General features: G+C 48.0%; 1 protein-coding gene across 3 annotated transcripts in view; it reads right to left on the bottom strand.

The window, feature by feature from the left end:
• Positions 1-18,442, bottom strand: part of AFAP1L2 (actin filament associated protein 1 like 2) — a 65,418-nt gene that overhangs the window by 11,257 nt on the left and 35,719 nt on the right. Inside the window, exons 2-7 of one of the 3 annotated variants that reach the window (XM_041415606.1) lie at positions 14,193-14,321; positions 13,588-13,665; positions 10,031-10,122; positions 5,754-5,844; positions 2,267-2,350; positions 224-429 (exon numbers count right to left, since the gene is read on the bottom strand). In XM_041415606.1, coding sequence (XP_041271540.1) covers positions 224-429; positions 2,267-2,350; positions 5,754-5,844; positions 10,031-10,122; positions 13,588-13,665; positions 14,193-14,321 — 680 coding nt within the window. The remainder of the gene's footprint in view (positions 1-223; positions 430-2,266; positions 2,351-5,753; positions 5,845-10,030; positions 10,123-13,587; positions 13,666-14,192; positions 14,322-18,442) is intronic. The other 2 variants (XM_041415605.1, XM_041415604.1) reach the window with 2 other exon arrangements.

The following is an 18,442-nucleotide window of genomic DNA, read 5'->3' on the forward strand; positions in this document are numbered from 1 at the left end:
ATTGGGGTTTTGGTGTCCTAGTGCCCCCCTTTCAGCAAACCCATGCCCACATTCCTTCTAAAAAAGGAGTAAGATCCCCAAATCTCCAGGACATGGATTCTGAAGCATTGCTTCTAGGGGTGCTTTGTTTTTTGCCAGCTCATTAACGTGGTCTGAGGTGCCACTTCCTTCCTCAGCTCATAAAACCAGATTGTTTTAGACAGAGAGTAGAGGGTCTGCTCACCAGCAACCTAGTGTCCTTGATAACACACAGCTGTTTTGCCCACTGTCCCAGCCACTTCTTTCTCCACAGGAAGGCACAGATGCGGGCGTCCTTCATCAGCTCAATGGTGGCCTCTGGGGATGGCCACTGATGGGTTGCTGACTTGCCTTTGCTGCTCTCTTCCTCATCATAAGATTCATAGGAACTACTAACAGCTTCACCATCTTCTATAACAAAAGCAAAGCTCTGTCATTAAATCCATTTTTAGAATAACTCTGAGCAAAATGCTTCCCTCAGCCATGCTCACACATGCACAAGCTTCCAGTGCAGGGATGTGTCTTTTGAGGCTCTCCTCCAGGAGGATAATTAATAGGGAAATTACCCTCATAGATCTTTTTTTCTTTCTAGCCCAATATGAATCTCATTGCAGTATTTTGTGCCTAATAGCTTCTGTTAGCAAACACTCAAAAGACACTTCTCGGCTGACCACAAATCTGAGAACATTCCCTTAGACATTTCCTGATGTTTGCTGCTTTCCCCCCAAAGATGTTTTTACTACTTTCCACTTCAAGCCAAATACACACAATTTTAAAGACAACAGCAAGATACAATCAGCCCTTGTCCTCTAAATGCCAGAAGTAAAAATGGTATTTGCAAGGCCATGCAGCAAGCAATGATCTCTTGTATTTGAGATGTCATTCACATTCCCTCTCTGGTCTAACAGATCCCTCTCTCTCTACTCAGCATCTAATGGACAGCAAGGGGCTTTGAAGCAATACACTGTTGCAGCACCAAAAAATTAGTCGTAAGGGGCAAATGTGAGGATCAGTAACAACATTTTTTACTTCCATTCTTAAATAGATCGCTATGTTACTAGGATGAGTTGGAAATTTCAATACTCAGCTCTAAGGCATTGCAGCATTTTGCAGTTTTGAGCTGATCACTGGTACCAGGCTCATCAAAAACACTGAAAATGTTCTCCCTAACTGCAGGGGGATTTGCAATGCTCTGCTGGCATTTAGAGCTCTAAGTCACAACATAAGCTCACAGAGCTATATGGTAACACTGGGGCAACATTTGTGTAGGGTTTGGCATTCTTGTCCTACCAAACAGCATGGAGGAATATTGTCAAGTTTCTCTCACTGGAATTTAATCTAATTTGGCTTCTCACCACATCTTACTATCTACATAAAAATAACATTATCAGATTGGTGCAAATGAAAAGAAGAAAAGCTGTCAGAAAAGAGAAAGAAAAAGGCATTAGGAGCTTCACTGAAGACTGTTTCGGTTGGGGTTATTTGTTCTTTAAATAAAAGGAACTAAGATGCAGTAACAAAACTACACTCTTACTCCCAGTGAAATTTCACTCTACAACCTCCCTCAAGTAATCAAAACTTCACCAATTAAACAAACTTTTTAAAAAGCAAATACTCCCTTTCAAAGTCTCTGAATGGAGCACATCTCCATGCCCTCACTGTATCAAACTGTCCATCTTTTATGGGAAAACTTTTATGGGAAACATCAGAGCATTCTCACTGTGCAGACCTTGTCCACAGGCAGAAATTCAGATGAGTAACAGTGCAGGTGTTTCTCAACCTTACAAACACCAAGGAGCTGAACCTCTGCACTGCTATAGGACCTTTCCATATGCAGCAGCAAGGATGTCTAAGGGAATCTCATCTTCCAAAACTCCCTCCTTTTCCACACAGGCCCTCTGGCCTCTTTTGGAAGTCTCTGGTGCCCCCACCTAAGCAGCAGATCTCAGGCTGCCACCTTACTCCTGAGAAGCCCTGGATGCTCTTCTGTGCATCAACCACAACCCCGAGTGTGGTTCCTCATGAGATGAGCTCTTCTCTTCATTGTCATCCTGAGCACAGGGAAAGCCACAAAAAATAATGCTTTGCGCAAATCAGACAGCAAGAGGCGGTTACCCTCCATGCAGGCAAATCCAGGGGGAGATACCTGATAATCTTTGCTAAAACTGAGGGTTTGAGGAGTATTTTTGGGTTGGTATTTTTGTTGTTGTTTAAAAAAGGCACTTCAGGTTTGGAAAGCATGCCATACCCATAGTTATTGTGGCATAAATAACGCCCTCAGTAACCTGCAACCCTGGCCTGGGTCCAGCCGCAGCAAGCCTACCAAAAAGACCTGCACAGTCAAAAAGAAAGAGAAAGGAGACAAAGAGAGAAAGCCACAGATAAGCAAAAGCAGAGAACAAGGGCCTCAATCCCCTCAGCCAGCGAGGTCCCATCCCTGCACGCTGAGATTTCAAACAAGGACAGCATTTTCAACCCATCCCCTCAAACAAGGCAATTCCCTTTAAAACAGAATCATCGTCATCGCAATTAAAAGCAGCCAGGGCTGATGAGCTGTTTCAGCCAGAATAATGATTGCTCAGTTGGCAGCCACGCTGCTCCTCTCCCGTTTCACTCCACTCCTTATCGCTCCCTCCAATTATGCAAAGGCTGCTGATAAGGCTTTAACACATTTCAGCCCAAGAGGGAAGGGAAGCAGCAGCCTCTGCTGGAGCTGGAAAATGAAAGGCAGAGCATCCCAGTGGAGGGGTGGGAATGATACTGATGAAAGATGGACCCTGAGACCCAGCGGACTCGCCCGCTTGCTTCATTTTAATGAATTCGCCCACATTTCCTACAGTGTCTCACAGTCCCACCTCTGATGGTGCACCAAACCCCTATCTCCTCAGCCCATCTGGAGGCTTGCTTTGATGTCCTTTCTTGGCAGTGCACCCACTAATTTTAGTCGTGTTCCTATTTTTGTCTGACTTCACTACGCCCATTTGTTTGGGGACACATGGGTGTCTTCCAAGGCTCATGCTGTAACACTGTCAGAAAGTATCACAGAGGGACTTCTCGCAAGAGCTTACAGGGACAGGACAAGAGGAAATGCATTCAAACAGAGAGTGTAGGTTTAGCTTGGATTTCAGGAAAAAATTCTTGACTGCAAACATGATGAGGAACTGGCACAGGTTGCTCAGAGGGGCTGTGGATGCCCCAGCCCTGGAAGTGTTCAAGCAAGGCTGGCTGGAGCTCTGGGCAGCCTGGTCTAGCAGTGAAAGGTGCTCCTGTACATGGTAGGGGGGCTGGAACGAGATGATTTTTAAAGTCCCTTCCAACCCAGGCCATTCTGTCATTCTGTGGAAGACCACCAGCACTTCCTGTACTGCCACCCCCTCCCTGTCCAGCTTGAGGGGAAAGGCACAGAGAGCTGGGGGGGGTACTGGGGTCAGACTTCAGCTTCTTTGGCCAGGGCAAAGCCAGGCATGTCCAGACTGCCCTTGAGCAACAGCAGTCACACCAAGGTCCCAGATCATCTGCTAGCAGTGAGCACCACTGTGTAGGACAGGTACAAATACTGCTGACATCTGACAGGGCACAGGCGGGGCAGGGGGAGGGATGGGGAGCTTGTGCTTGTTGAAACAAAGGGCAGGACAGGGACCTGCAGGATTGCCCTCACGCTGCAGCCTGATCTCTTGAGGCAAACCAGCATCACTGCCCAGCTCCCCTCTGCACAACACACCACACTTCACCTTCTCCTGAGCCCCCGCAGCCTCTGCTGCCACATACCTGCTGCTCAGTCTCTCCCTGCTCCTCCTTCTGGCTCACCCCCCAAGGAACCACCGCCAACATGACTTGCCAAAGAGCACAGAGATCCTCATGATGCTTCCTTCCTTCCTCCTCACACAAAGCATGCCAGGAGCACACAAGGAGGTTTGTGTAGAAGGGATGTGGTGGGGTCTGCGAAGGGGGCCAGTGACTGAGCAATCACAGGATGCAAAGGCACCACACACCTCAGGGGTGGGGAATCACTGGAATCCTCTGCCCCATCTCTGCTGCTTTCACAGGCTCCTCTCCCCACCTGCAGCTGTGGCAGTGCTCAGTAAAACACAGAGCCTGCTGGTGCAACAGCTGATCACAGCAGCCACAGAGCCTCCCAGAGCTGCCTCGTTTGGACAGTGCTCCCATCATTTGAGCTTTTCTCTTTTTGCAGAGCTCTCAGCTCTCATTTCCTTGGGCATCTGACTGACCTAGATTTCGGTGGGTGGTGGGTGTATTTGCATCTCGGAGCAGCAGGTTACCAAGGAAAAGCAGAGGTGGGAGCTGGGTGTGCACTTATCACTCCTGCCAGCCAAGCCTCTGATCTGAGGGTGACTTTATGCAGCTGCCTGGATAACACAAGCTGGGTATCCCAGCACATGGATCCATGGCTGTACTCCAGCTAACCCAGCATGTGCCTTTTTATGCCATGGCTCTTAACAATTTATCCACTTTCCCAATGTGCAGGGGGAAAAGAAATCTCCTTTATCTTACATTACAGGCATGGGGATGAGGCTGCAGCACCCTGGGCTGCCCCAGCTGCAGCAGGGCTTCACAGAGCATCACAGCCCTCACCCCAGCCAAATAACACAAAGCCTTTCAGCAAAACACAGAGCTGGGGGGCCTCTCCTCTGCACTGAACAGCACCTTTCAGCCTGGCCTCGATGAGCCTGAGCCTCTTCCCATCTGAGCTGGGCACCATCTTCCTGTGCACTGACACGGAGCTTCAAAGCTCACACTGGGGCTGGAGAGGACCCAGCCTCTCCCAGATGAAGCTCAGATTCAACAGCCAAGGCTTTAGATCCAAATCTGTCACCCTTAGCCCTCTTTGCTTGCCTCCACTCTTGCCACTCAGCTATGCCCATGCCACACACTCTGCTGCAGCCAAGGCTGATGAGCAGAGATCTGCTTGGGGTGATACAATCTGTCTCCTATGGGCTTAAATGGATTAAAAAGCGATGACAAGCCCAGCTCTGCTATCAGATCACACCAAGGCAATCTCAGTGAAGGGTGTTCAACAAAAGGATGCAGGAACACATTCTAAAAAGTGAGAATGTGGGAGCTCAGCATGCAGCAGCCTCCTCCCAGAGGGGAGGGGAGCCCACAGGGGACAGGCAGGGGTGGCACTGCCCCAGGACATGGCTGGGATGATGTCCCAGGGGGTGAGGGTGTGTGCAAAGCAACCCACATGCTCTCCCCTCACACGAAGTGTGGCTCTCTAATCAAGTTTACATGGTTAAACTGCCACAAGAGACAGAGCTGAATGAAGAGCCAATTATAAAAATGGTTATCACTCCTAACAGACCAGCAGAGCCACGGATTTTGAGCCCCAAGGGGACAATTAGAGTGCTAGGACACGAATGCAAGCCACCACAGCTTCACCACTCAGTCCTGAATAGAAACTTGTGTTTGACTGCAGTCTGCCAGAAAACCACCAAGACAAAGAGAGCCCACAATGGTTTCTAACATTTTACACTGACAACACATTGACCAAGCATATTACTAACTTATACAGGAAAGTTAAAAATTGTAGTAATTCAGTAGTCTTTGCTTTCCAGCTAGCATTAGGTCTGTAATATCAAGTGTGATGAGCAACAGAAAACAAATTTGTCCCAAAAGCTGTACGAAATATCTGTGCTTTCATTTACTGATTCTCATAAATCTCATGTCCTCCATCTCCCACACGAACCCCCTCCCAAGGGTTAGCTGGGATATACCATTTACAGAGATGTCATAGGGCTCAGCCTCTTCGTAATATCCCTCTGGGGATTCAATCTTGGGGATTGGTGGTTGTTTTGTTTCGAGAATCTGCAGAATAAACACATAAAAGAAACATAATTTAAGGTAAAAACAGATCCACCAAAACAACAGGACATCCTTTTCCCCTTTTTTTAGCACTCAAGTGCATCCCAGTGGATGAAATCTTTTAGATGTGGTACAGTTAGCCCAAATATAAATTGAAATTACTGTATAATTGCATCATAAATGTTACCTTCTTTCATGCTGCTGAAAGGCCTGGGAAGATCAACTCATAGCAGCAATTGCAATCATCAGCCTTACCCTGAACTGAGATTTCTGCCTGCTGCACTGACCTCCCCCTAAGCTGCCCATGGAAACTGGGGATGGCTCTGTGTGCTATGGGTTATCTTATCAGGGAACCAGAAGGGAGGACAATTGGTGCAACCCTGGCTTTACACTGAAAACATAACCTGAGCAGTCTTTGGTTGTGTCTCCAAGTCTCTGACTGATAGAAACCAACAACAAAAAAATCTCTGCCTTAGGAACTATACTGGGAATCTTTAATTGTGCTCTTAACAAAAAATGAAGGAAATGGATAAACAACACCAATGGAAAATAAGCCTTTGAAAAGAGTCCAAGTGCTGGAAAATCCCTGTGGCGCCTGCCAAACCCCTCCCTAAACACAAGCAAGGGCTGGCAGGAAAAACATGCCTTGGTCCTTTAGAAATATCAACACATGAGGGGGGAAAAAAGTGAAGAAACAAACTTTTTATTTTTCAGGTGATTCACAGAGATGTTGGACATGAGGCAGCAGGGCAGCAGCATGAACAGATCAGTAGGATGAGCACAGAGCTTATGTTCTTCCCAGATACCTGGCACCCCATCTCCCACCCTGACCTGACAGTAGCACTCCCCTGCTCCCCAGTGAGGTGTCCCTGCTGCTCACCGAGGTCAAAGCACTCCCAGCCAGCTGACAACAGGATGCCCTCTCCTGCCTTGCTTCAGCTGCCCTGGCTGAGGCTGTGCAAACCCTGACAGGATGCCCAGGGTCAAAGCCCCACTCCCCCGAGGAGTCTTCGGGGCAGGTCTCTTTGCAGAGACAAGGGGTGTTGAAGGTCACAAATCGTGCACTGTGCCAGCCCACAATTGCCCCAGGAGTGTTTGGGGCAGGTCTCTTTGCAGAGACAGGGGTGTTGAAGGTCACAAATCGTGCACTGTGCCAGCCCACAACTGCCCCTGGGGAAGAGGAGCCAGCTGTGCACCAGCACTGCAGGACCAGCCCATGCGCAGGACATGCCAGCATCAGCAAACGCAGGTGCAAAGCTGCCCACCCTGCCCCGGATGTTTCCACCAGCAGCTACTGGTGCTGAGAAGCAGAAAGGAAGCTTTGAAGGAAGAGATTTTCTGGCCAACAGCTGCCCACAAAGGGAAGCTCTTGGGCCGTGGGAGTGAGGAACCCTGACCACACCAAAGTCACACGTCTGCTGCCACTTGGGCGAGCTGCCCGTGGCTCTGCCAGCCTCCCAAACTTCTGCAGTGTTAAAACTACTTATGTGGGTCTGCCAGATGCTGTGAGCACACTGAACTTCCCTTCCAGAGACACATACAACACTGCTGGAAAACACTTGCCCACCAAACACTTAAAAGGTTTAGGAACTTCTTGTCCTAATGTGTTGCATTAAAGAAACAAAAACAAACCCAGTCACTCACTCCAGGGCTTTACTTAATCCCTTCCCTGGCTAGGAAATGTGTCTGTAATTGCCATCTGTGGTGGCCTCCTGCGTGTAGCCAGCCCACTTTGTGCTGTGACCATAAAGAAATTGCCCACACAAAGAAATGCTGTGGGTTTTTTTAACACCATCCCACAACTGTCAGGGAAGGCGCTGCTCTGTTTTGTTTCCTACAGACAGTGAAAGCCTACAGGGTGCACCTTGGTTGACCAGAAGGTATTTGTTTTGTCTCCTCTTTCCCCAGGGGTGTGGAGTGGTTTACTCTCTAACTTCAGTCAAAGGTTATATATTGTGTTATTTAACCACACTGGCCCTTGCAGAACATTTGCCTGTTGCATTAGGGCACAAGGAGCATGCAAATATCACCATCCTGGCTGTTTGCATCCGTACCACAGGACCTTCCCTGCGGATGGCTGAGGAACAGGCAGAGCCGCCAGGGCTGCAGCACAGGAGAGGTCACCAAGGCCTGCAGAACTCATTGTTTAAAGGCTGCTTTGGGACAAATCCAAAGGAATCAGTGGAATCCAGGTGGGCCACCCCTGTGGATTGCCCAGTGACTGCTGGTGTCTGTGGGTGCCAGGGACAATTGGCTGTGCAGAGCTTTATCACCACCTTTCTTCCATGCCTCAAATGGCAAGTGTAGAGCAACACCACAGGATATCTGAGTGCCACCAAACCACAGAAAAATCTGCAGAGCAAAAACAGATCTAATCTGAATTCCTCTCCTAACCTCTCAGTTTCTGTGCAAGGAGTTGTGTTCCACCCTCCCCTGCCCAGGTGGCTGTGGCTCCTGGCTGCATGGGGAGCTGCAAATGCAGATCCATTTCCCCCTAACGGCAAATTCCACTCATTAAAGCTCTCCCCAGCCCTGTTCCCTGAAGGACACTCTGATATCTTTGCTGCCAAAGCTCACTGACACTCTGATGCTCACAGTGAGGAGGTACTTGACTGCTGCATCCAAGGGAGGTTGACTCCAGTGCTAAGAAGCTGGGAGAACACAGGTCTGGGAGAGGACAGGTGCCCTTCTCAGCTAAAATCTATTTACTAAAATCTAAGACTATTTCTTTATAATTCCCTTTTAACTTCCTGATTGCCCAGTCAGAAAGCTGGGCTGCACCAAGCTCAAGAGAAATGCCTTGGGGACACCTGGCTGCTGCTTCCCCAGTGGTGCTTTCATTCCACCTCCTGCCCACTGTGAAATACAGAGCTAAAGGGAGGTTCCTGCTCTGGCCACTGCTCCCAGCCACTCCAGATCCAGCCATCTGCGTGGGCAGAGCCCTCTGGGGCTGGAGCAGCTCCCAGCAGGCAATCACACTGCATCCAAGGGTTTGTCAGCTGCATCCCATCCTACCCCTTGTTTTCCCAGCTCCTCCAGCTGAGCCACACAGATCCCTGGGCAAAAATCCTGGGGCCTCACCCTGCATCCTCCTTCCTGGGAAAAGAACAGATCTTCCTTTGTGGCTGATGGATGCACCACCCCATTCTCCTCCGTGCCTCCTCCTCCTCCCCATGCATGCTCCCTGCCCTCCTTTCCTTTCACATCCTGAAATCCCAGCTAACAGCAACTCCCACATTGCACCAACTACCAAACAGCAACATTCAGGGGCTCGAGGATGACCTGTGTCTAGGACAGCTGGGCTGGCTCCTGGCACAGAGACAACATCCCACTGAGAGCTGATGGTGTTTAACTGACTTAGAGCTGCCCTACAGAAAAACCTGCAGAGCCAGCAACCCCTCCTCACAGACCTGTGGGCTGCACAACCAGAACAACAGCAGCACCCAGTGCACAGACAACACCAGGTGCTCCAGCTGTGAGCAAACCTCTGGCAATGGCCAAACTGAGAAAGGCTCTGGCAGCAAGGGAGGGAGGTCCTGGTACAGCCCAGGGAGCTCCCCACCACCCTGAGGGCAGCTGAGGGATTCCTGGCTTTTCTAAGATCATGTCAGCAGCCCAGACACAGCTGATTTACAAGCCAGGAGAGATTTCCAAAGCAACAGCTGAGAGTCATCACCACCTCTGTTTCTTTGAAAACTTCTCTTCTCCTTCCTTGAGCCTGGAGTGCCATGCAATGGGTGTGGGTCTCCCTGGAAGGGGGCACAGCCCAATTTGCAGATTCATGGGGAGCTCCCACAGCTGCCTGCTCCACCTATGCACAAGCCTTGGGAACCACAGGGGCTCCTGAGTGTCCAGCCAGCCGAGGCCACCATCCAGCTGCACCATACTGGCCCACAGTCTTTGTAAACACGAAATATGCAGCTGGAAATGCCTAGCAGGCCACCATCCAGCTGCACCAACCACATACTGGCCCACAGTCTTTGTAAACACGAAATATGCAGCTGGAGGTGCCTAGTTCAATGTTTTGTTATTATTTTTAAAATAGAGCTCCCCAGGACTCTTTGCCTCACTAACATACACAGGCAGAGGTGATCCACCCAGCCATGCTGCACAGGACCTGACAACAGCAAAGCCTCAAGGGGCTCAAAGTCCCAGGCTGAGGCAGGGAAAAGCAAAGGGTGTGAGATACCTTTGGAGGAGGGAGGTCTGGCAGGCTCTTCTGAGGAGGTGACAAATGCAGTCCTGAGTCTCCATTGGTCAGGGAGTTCTTCCGATCCAGCACTGCAAGGCAGAAACAATTTCACAGATGACATGTGGCCTCTCCCAGCAGAGCACTTGCTACCCTGGGCTGTGCTGGAGCAGCAGGATGCTATTTCAGTGGGGAGCAGAGTGACAATTACAGGCAGGGCTGCAGGGCCACCATGTCATTTCAGGCCATAGCCAGGAACGTGGCATCGGGAGACCCAGCAAAAGAGCTGACCTCTGGTTTTAGGGCATGTTTTTCCTTCTGGAGGGAAAACTGTGAAAGCCAGACCCACTGCTGAGACTTTGAAGGGTGAAGGGAGAAGCAGCAGCATAGACAGACACCACACTGTTTGGAAGCCCATGGCAGTTTAGTCCTTGGTAGCTCTGATCCCTGCAAGCAGACACACAGGTGACTGTGCTCCTCTGCTACCCTTCCCCAAAAATGGGGCCAGCACCACCCTGCTCCCAGGGCAAACTGCAAAGGTGGCTGCTTTAAGTGCACAGTGGCTTATCACAGCCAGCCCTGATCAGCAGTGTGATCACTGCTCAAGGGAGCTGCTCTTGAAGCAGCCCAAGCCAAACACGTGGCACGTGGCAGCAGAACTGCTCCAGGTGATCCGTGTCTGCCTCTGGAAAGTCACATTTTCCAAGCAGCTGGATGCAGAGTGATTTAGTATCTGGAGGGTACATTGAAGGCTCAGAAAACTTGTGTTCAGTCCCCCTTCTCCTACCACAGAACTCCTGGGTGGCCTCAGTGAGTGCCCAAATCCCATGGCCTCTGAGACAGTGCAATGATGGATTTACCCCTTCCTTCTCCAGCTACTCACACCAGCACCACAAATCACAGACTGTTTCCCTGCTGGGGCGGGAAATGTTTTTCCCTAGACAAGCATTAACATTTTGCAGGTGTTCTCTGATAAAGATGCCTTCCCTGCTGGGGCGGGAGGGAGGGAATGTTTTTCCCTAGACAAGCATTAACATTTTGCAGGTGTTCTCTGATAAAGATGCCTCTCTAAAACCTGCAGTTTGAAGAGGACTTGGAAGGAGGAAGGAAAAAGAAAAACCACTCAAAATCCTGATGAAATTCAAATCTGTACTAGCTATTACTTATCTGTGCTCTCTGTTCCTTGTAAAAGTGAATATCATCTGGCATTTGGGCTAAGAGGATCCCAGTGGCCACACCAGGAGCCCTTCACATCAGTCCCACCTCCCTCTGTGCTGACTTCCAGAAGCACAAAGCACAGCATTTGGCTCACTGAAGAGCCCTGTGGACTTGCAGGGTACAGACTTGCTGCATCTCTCAGGTAAATGAGATCCAGTAAATGATAGTACCTTCATCACCCAGCACAGGGAATTCAATTACTGGGCCACAGGAAGGCATCTCAAAAGCTGTGTCTGTTCTGCTTAAACCCTTTCCACTGGAATTTTAAGTAGAAAAAGGGGCAGGGAAATACATTTTTGTGCAGAAATTGCATATTTTAAAGTTTGGAGGAGTGACTTTTAGAGCTGATGGACTTTGGAAAGCATTTCTCCCTGTGCTACTGGAGCACAGCTGCTGTGGGGAAGAAGCAAAGTCCTGCCCCTCTGTGCTGACTTCCAGAAGGAGATGGCATTTGGCTCACTGAAGAGCCCTGTGGACTTGCAGGGTACAGACTTGCTGCATCTCTCAGGTAAATGAGATCCAGTAAATGATAGTACCTTCATCACCCAGCACAGGGAATTCAATTACTGGGCCACAGGAAGGCATCTCAAAAGCTGTGTCTGTTCTGCTTAAATCCTTTCCACTGGAATTTTAAGTAGAAAAAGGGGCAGGGAAATACATTTTTGTGCAGAAATTGCATATTTTAAAGTTTGGAGGAGTGACTTTTAGAGCTGATGGACTTTGGAAAGCATTTCTCCCTGTGCTACTGGAGCACAGCTGCTGTGGGGAAGAAGCTCTGCAGAGCAAGAGAGGTCCTGTCAGCTCAGGCACAGAAGTGTGGTCCCCAATCCCATTACAGGCATGGAATTGCAGCAGATAAAAGGGACAGAGGGAGTTGTGTGATCACTGCAAGATCAATATCACACCAGTGGGCACTTGGGCCCCCTCCATCCACTCAACCTGAAGTGCAGGCACCTCTCCACCCAGTCACAGGGGCAGGACAGGGCTCTACACCCAGCTGCAGCTGTAGGTAAGACCCCACACATGTCTCACTGACTTCAGCACTTCCAAATAACTCAGAAGTTTTACTTGGAATAGGGAAGTTGTTGAAAACAGAAAGAGAGAAGTGCCAGGTCCCGCAGGGAGTGACTGAGTGGGCAGGGTCATGTCCTTGATAGGGAAAAGTCTGAAACAAAAGAAGCACCTCTAAAAATAAATTGTCTGAAATTTTCCCTGTGTTTGAGCATGGTGGATCAGTGCAAACTTGGCTTCATCCACCCAAATAAGAACTTATATAAAGAGATGTTTCTGTTGCTGCTCAGCTGCTGGGAGGCTGTGTGATCCTATTATAGAGCATTACAGCATCACCCAGAGGGCCCTGCCTGGAGGTCACACTGGGGCTGCACGTGTAATCTGGGAGGACATCCTGTCTTCAGAGGCATTTGAAGTCAGCCCAAGTTTGGCTGCAGGTAGTTTAAAGAACAAATCAAACCAAATAAACAAAAAAAACCCCAAAAACCCAAAACCACAACCACCACAGAGAAACAAAACCAAAACAAACAACTGTGGAAGTGGAACAATCCCAACTACTGCAGGACCAGCACATCAGCAGCAGACTGCACTGATGAGTCCTTGCCTCATCCCTCTGCATTGGAAACTCTGGGGTAGGATCAGTCCCTGAGTAGGTGTGCATTTAAAAAATGTGTGTCACTAATACTCTCACTCCATGCAATTATCAGCAACCTCTTTCACGGTGAACTTCAAAGAGGAAGAACATTTTTAGACAATTACGTTCTTTGCCGTGTTACAAATTCAAAACCTGGGAAAACTAAATTGGAAATGAGGAAATGGAATGGAAATTTCACCTAGGTTTGAATGCTCAGCCTTTACTCTGCAGAGCTCTCACATCCCTGGGAGATGAAGGAGCTCTGCCCCTGCAGATGGTGAGGGCTGAGCCCTGCGAACTCGCCTCGCAGGGCTGTGACTGCACAGACCCTCTGGGCCAGGGCAGAGCAACACAGCAAACAAGAAATGCACTTTCAAGGTCTCAAACATGCAAAAAGTGGCTTGTTTTGTGGCCAAAGAAAGCATGAAGGCTTCCTTGAATATTTCAGACACTGGAGCTTCAAGCCTTAGAAGGCAACATTTTTATCCCAAAATAAAGACCTCCAAAGTGCTACTTCCAGGAATAACCTCGCAGTGTTGGCAAGGACCACTATTTCCAAGGGAATGTTATGAAAATGGCCCTTCCACAACCAGCAGCTGCTTCAGCCCTCAGAGCTGCCAGAGCAAGGCTCTAACCTTGTGTGCCTTCATCATCCCCTGAGACACAATGAAACCATTAATCTCCAGCTCCCTACCTTTGTCTTGTTTCTCTTGGTCACTCTGCTGTTTATGGACTGTCACTTTGTTCATATAAATATACTCCTCATCACCACCTGCAAACAAAGGGAAAAGTGAACTCTTTACCCACACGCTGCTTTCACACTGCTAAGTTTTTCCACAAAGGCAGATGTAAAAAGTGTCTCTGCTGAGCACATTTGGAGAGAGCATGTTGGTCGAGGCAATGTGCAGCAAAAACCCCAAGCAATAATAAAAAGCAGAAAAATTAAGTGCTTTATGGTCAGGAAATTCCGTAAGTTAAAATTTCTACTTAAACATTAACTTGGCCAAACAGTACATCCTGTGTATCTTACAAAGTGGATTAAATAAACTTAAGGTTTAATAAGGAAAACAGAAAGGATCAGGAATCTTGGGAATCCTTTGCTTGTAAAGCTGGACACATAACTATAGTAATTTTACATAAACAATTAGAGGTCACTGCAAAAATAAACTCAGTTTCATTTTCTCCTTCTAATTTTCCTGTCTCCCATTCCCACCAGCAGCCAGGAAAATGTTGCTTCAAGACCCAGTAGCAATTCCCATGACAGCCCACAACCCCATCCTTGGTTTTCCTCATCTGTACCACTGGACTTGGTGTAGACTTTCAGAAGGTCAGAGAGGAAGCTCTTCTTCACCACAGCTGTGCTGCTCAAGTTCTCCTTGTCCAGTATCCTCAGAAAATCTTCAAGTTCTGTGAGCAGCTGCTCGAGAGCTACAACAGAAACAGAGACAACTGTTGGCAAAGCAGCTGGCTGGTGTGTCAAAAGAGGACATATGTTAATTCCATGATTTCCAAAATACTTTGCTTTTTTTGCCCAGGAACAGTTCATATTTAATTTTCCAGCTCGAACCCTGCCTCTAGCTTTGGAAAGGAAGTGGGTCTCAAACCAAAAAGTCTCCAACTTCCCTTAGTCTGTTCACATCAGTGAAATCCCATGTAAATACCTATTCTTCTTCCATTAGGACTTCTTGCTCAAGCAAAGACAACCTGAAGAGATTTTGAGTATTAGGGCTGAGATTACACGAAAGCAGATTGCAAGGTCTCGATACATGCACCTTGAATCCTGCAAAATATCATTCAAACCTCATTTGGCTTGGGACCTACCAAAAATCCTGCTTTTTGCTTCTTCTTTCTAAGCCTTCTCCATATCTGGGAGAGATGGGGAGTCTGGTGTAGCACGAGGCATCCTTGCCCATGTTAAGGAACTTGGAACTAGATGATCTCTAAGCTCCCCTCCAGCACAAACCACTCAACAATTTTATGTTTAATTCCACTATTATTTCTCTGTCTGTATTATTTTGAAAATGTCTATGTGTGTATTCCAAAAAGAAAAGAAAAAAAAAATCCCCACCTCCCCACATACATAAATCTCAATCCAGGAACTTCTCAAGCCGCCTTGCTTGGGCAGTGACCAGAGACCCACTGTATCACGTGAAACTGAAGACACAAGACTCAGCAGCATCTCTCAGAGGCTCAGGATGCCCTGCTGTAGCCAAGACATCCCTGCACACCCAAAAGCAAGCAGCTGGGACACGGCACTGCCCAGCTGAGCCAGGCTAATGGGTTTGTTTTCCTCCTGAGGAGGTGCTGCACAGCCCTGCCACCAACAAATCACTGCTCTGACAGGGCTCACGCTGAAGCAACACACTCTTAATCGCTTGCTTTTGTTCACACCAGAGTTTATCGTGGGCTAATTAGCAGCAGGGGCAGGAGGAGGAAATAACAGAGTATTATGTGGAGAGAGGAAGCGCTGTGCAAGAATTACAGTGTGTGGGGAAACGTGCCAAACCCAGCTGGGATTGTTCCTCCCCTTTGGAGGCTCCCCTGCTGCCCCTCTCCAAGGCTCCCTGGTGCTGAGGAGCTGCAGAGATGGGCAGTGAAGCCTGGCTTTGCCACCACCACCCTGCAAGCCAGGCAGTGACTCCTGAGCACTCCCCCAGGGAGCTTAGGGATAACTTGAGAGGGGCAATGATCCCTTCCTTGTACTTACAGCATTCCCACACTGCTGATCCCATGGTACCCTGTGAGTGACAGCTCACACCCATGAACTAGGAAAGTGTTAGCACTTTGGATTCATAATACAAAGCATCTGAGCAGTTCTAGTTAAAGAGCTACCACATTTAAGGTCACAAAGAACACTTTTTTAAAGGCAAGAGAAAGCCATCACCTTCCTACTCACCTATCTTTAGCCACCAGGCAACCTTCCTGGGGTAAATGCATGTTAGAAGATTGCTAAATAAATTACACTGTAAAGGTTTATGTTGCTAGCCATTAAATGGAAAAAAACTTGCTACTGCTCTCAAACCGAATTAATCTTCACCAGACTGACTGTCGAACAGCCTGATGACTCCAGATCAATCAATATCAGCTCCAGAGGAACCAACCAACTTGTAATTATTCACACTTCATTCTATACCCTCTGCACATTACTCTCTACACATTACCCTCTACAATTAATTCCCTTCTGGTCTGATTTAGGACCAGCAGGGAATGGAAAACACCTGCATCATGCTGTGTTAACTCAAAGGTCTTTGCTAGCTTCTGTTCTGCCCAGAGAAAACAAGAATCACCTGAAGAAACAAGCTGTGAGGAAACAGGTAGCGTTTGTTAATAATCCTGCTGGATGCCAATAAGCAATGAATGGTGTCAAACCTACTCACTACTGCCTTCTCTAAAGCTTCAGAGACCCTGTTTCTTTCAAGTTTAAGGAAACTCCCCATGGTAAATCACGGCCTTGCTATACTCATCTGCTTCAGTGGCCCACTTCTGAAAATTCACGTTGAGGTCAGGTCCTGCTGCTCAAGCCAGCTGCACAGGACATGCACGTGTCAGGGATGATACCAGAAACAACAGCACCAAGGACACCTAACCTCAATCTGAAGCTTCAGAAGCAGCTGCCCGCTGTCACAACAGCGGGTTTGCAGGGAAGGGGGTACAATTCCCATTCCCTCCTCCACCCCCAGACTGCAGAAAATGACTTTATTCTTCTCCCAGGCATGCACAGCTAGCACACACACAGGGCTGAGCCCTCATGAATACCAGAGCCTATACAGTAGGTTACATTTTCCAGCCCACCAAAGCTGAACTCAGGCTTCCAGTGACTCAAAGCAGCTCATTTAGGATGTGATCCTGGGGCCACAGAGGTCAGTGGAAAGACTCTGTCAGACCTCAATGGATTCAGACTTCAGGGCCTCAAGAGAGGTTAATTTTGTTCTTCAGCAAAAAGCAGTATATAATCCATCTGCTCCTATGCAAGTATCTCTCTGACCTCAGCTGGACATTCCCAATCCAAACCTGATACCTGCAAAAAAAACCCCCAAAAACTCCAGTGACCATTCAGTCTCTCCTATCAGAGGGAGAACAAGCTCGTACTTACCAGAGACTGATGAGCGTGACAAGTAAAATGAATTAATACGAAGAGGGTCTGTAAGATCCTCTGTGCTTGCCACTATCACAGCAGGTCCCAGCAGTAAAAACAATTGAGAATCATTGTACAAGAAACCATCTCAGGATTCTGAGTGCTGGAAGTCACTGCTTGATCTTAGCTAAAAACCTATCATGCTATGCTGGTGATGTGTGGATGCACCACGCTCATTGTAACACCAGGTTGGTGGCTTTTCAAAGCAGCCTGAAAACAAATGGTTCTCCCTCCAAGCTGCATGGTTTTGCTCTCCTTATCTTAGTTTAGTTTAGAAATGAAAGCACATAAAGAGATGGTGCTGGCTCTGCAGGGCAATAGTGACAAATCCAAGGAACGTATTTGCAAAATTGTATGGCTGTGAGCAGTAGGATGAGAGACCAGAAGCAGACAGAAGCCTAAGTCATAAGGCAGAGAAATTCTAAGATGCTTTTCTGAAACTTTTTTTCCACTGCTATATTGCTCTTCTCAAGTCTCATAGCACTTCTTTGTGACTTAAATAATATTTCTGGCACCACCTCAAACAAAGAGCTTCACAGATCTCACAAAAATTCAGCCTCCTTCACAGAAAACAGGGATTACCTCTAAGGTTTAGATTGTCAGAAAAATTAAGAGGCTTGGCCAAGGTCACTGTGAATACCTGCACTGAATCCAGTCCCCTCAAGCACCAGGATATGACCTGCTCCAGTTCCCTACAAAGCGTGGCTACAGACCTGGGGTACCATCAGAAATCACAGCACAGCTCATGCCATGCTCTTCTTCATGGCAACAGACATCAGTAACTAGATAAAACCCATAGGAATTTCTCAACACATGATGAAGAGAGGCATAGGAGCACCACAGCCAAAGGGAAACTGAAGTTTTTTGCATCTGCAGTGAGTGGATGATCATTACTGAAAGGAAAACACTTGGAAATGCATAGAAATATCATATCTTTACTGATGTAATAAGGACTTTCAGGGTGGGGGTTACAGTCAGAATTACCAGCTCCTTCTTCCCCCATGCACTTAACTGGATGATGAGATATGTTCTCCCTTCTTTTGCTCCAAGACAATGCAACCCATTTTGCAGAAACTCCTGGGCTGCCCCTGACTACCACAGCTCTCTCAGTTTGAAGGCTGCAACTCTGGTCGCAGCAAGAAGCAAAGAGATGCTTTGAACACGACTGATCTGTTCCAGCAGCAATTCAGTGGCAGCAGGACAGCACTGAAAAGGGCTTCTTTTGGCAAGAGTCTGTGTCTTTCTTTGCAGACTGAAAGTCTCTTACATTGCAGCAGTGTCTATCCTAGCTCATGAGAATCTAGAGCCAAAAATGAAACAGCCTGCAAAGCCCTCATTGAGGAAGCACATTCCTTGCAAAAGAGCTGCCAATTTTGCCTGACACCAAGGTCACTGAAAGGTAAATGACCATTAA

The sequence above is a fragment of the Onychostruthus taczanowskii genome, unplaced genomic scaffold, assembly GCF_017590055.1.
Source record: "Onychostruthus taczanowskii isolate IOZ18803 unplaced genomic scaffold, ASM1759005v1 scaffold5, whole genome shotgun sequence".
Classification (NCBI taxonomy): Eukaryota; Metazoa; Chordata; class Aves; order Passeriformes; family Passeridae; genus Onychostruthus; species Onychostruthus taczanowskii.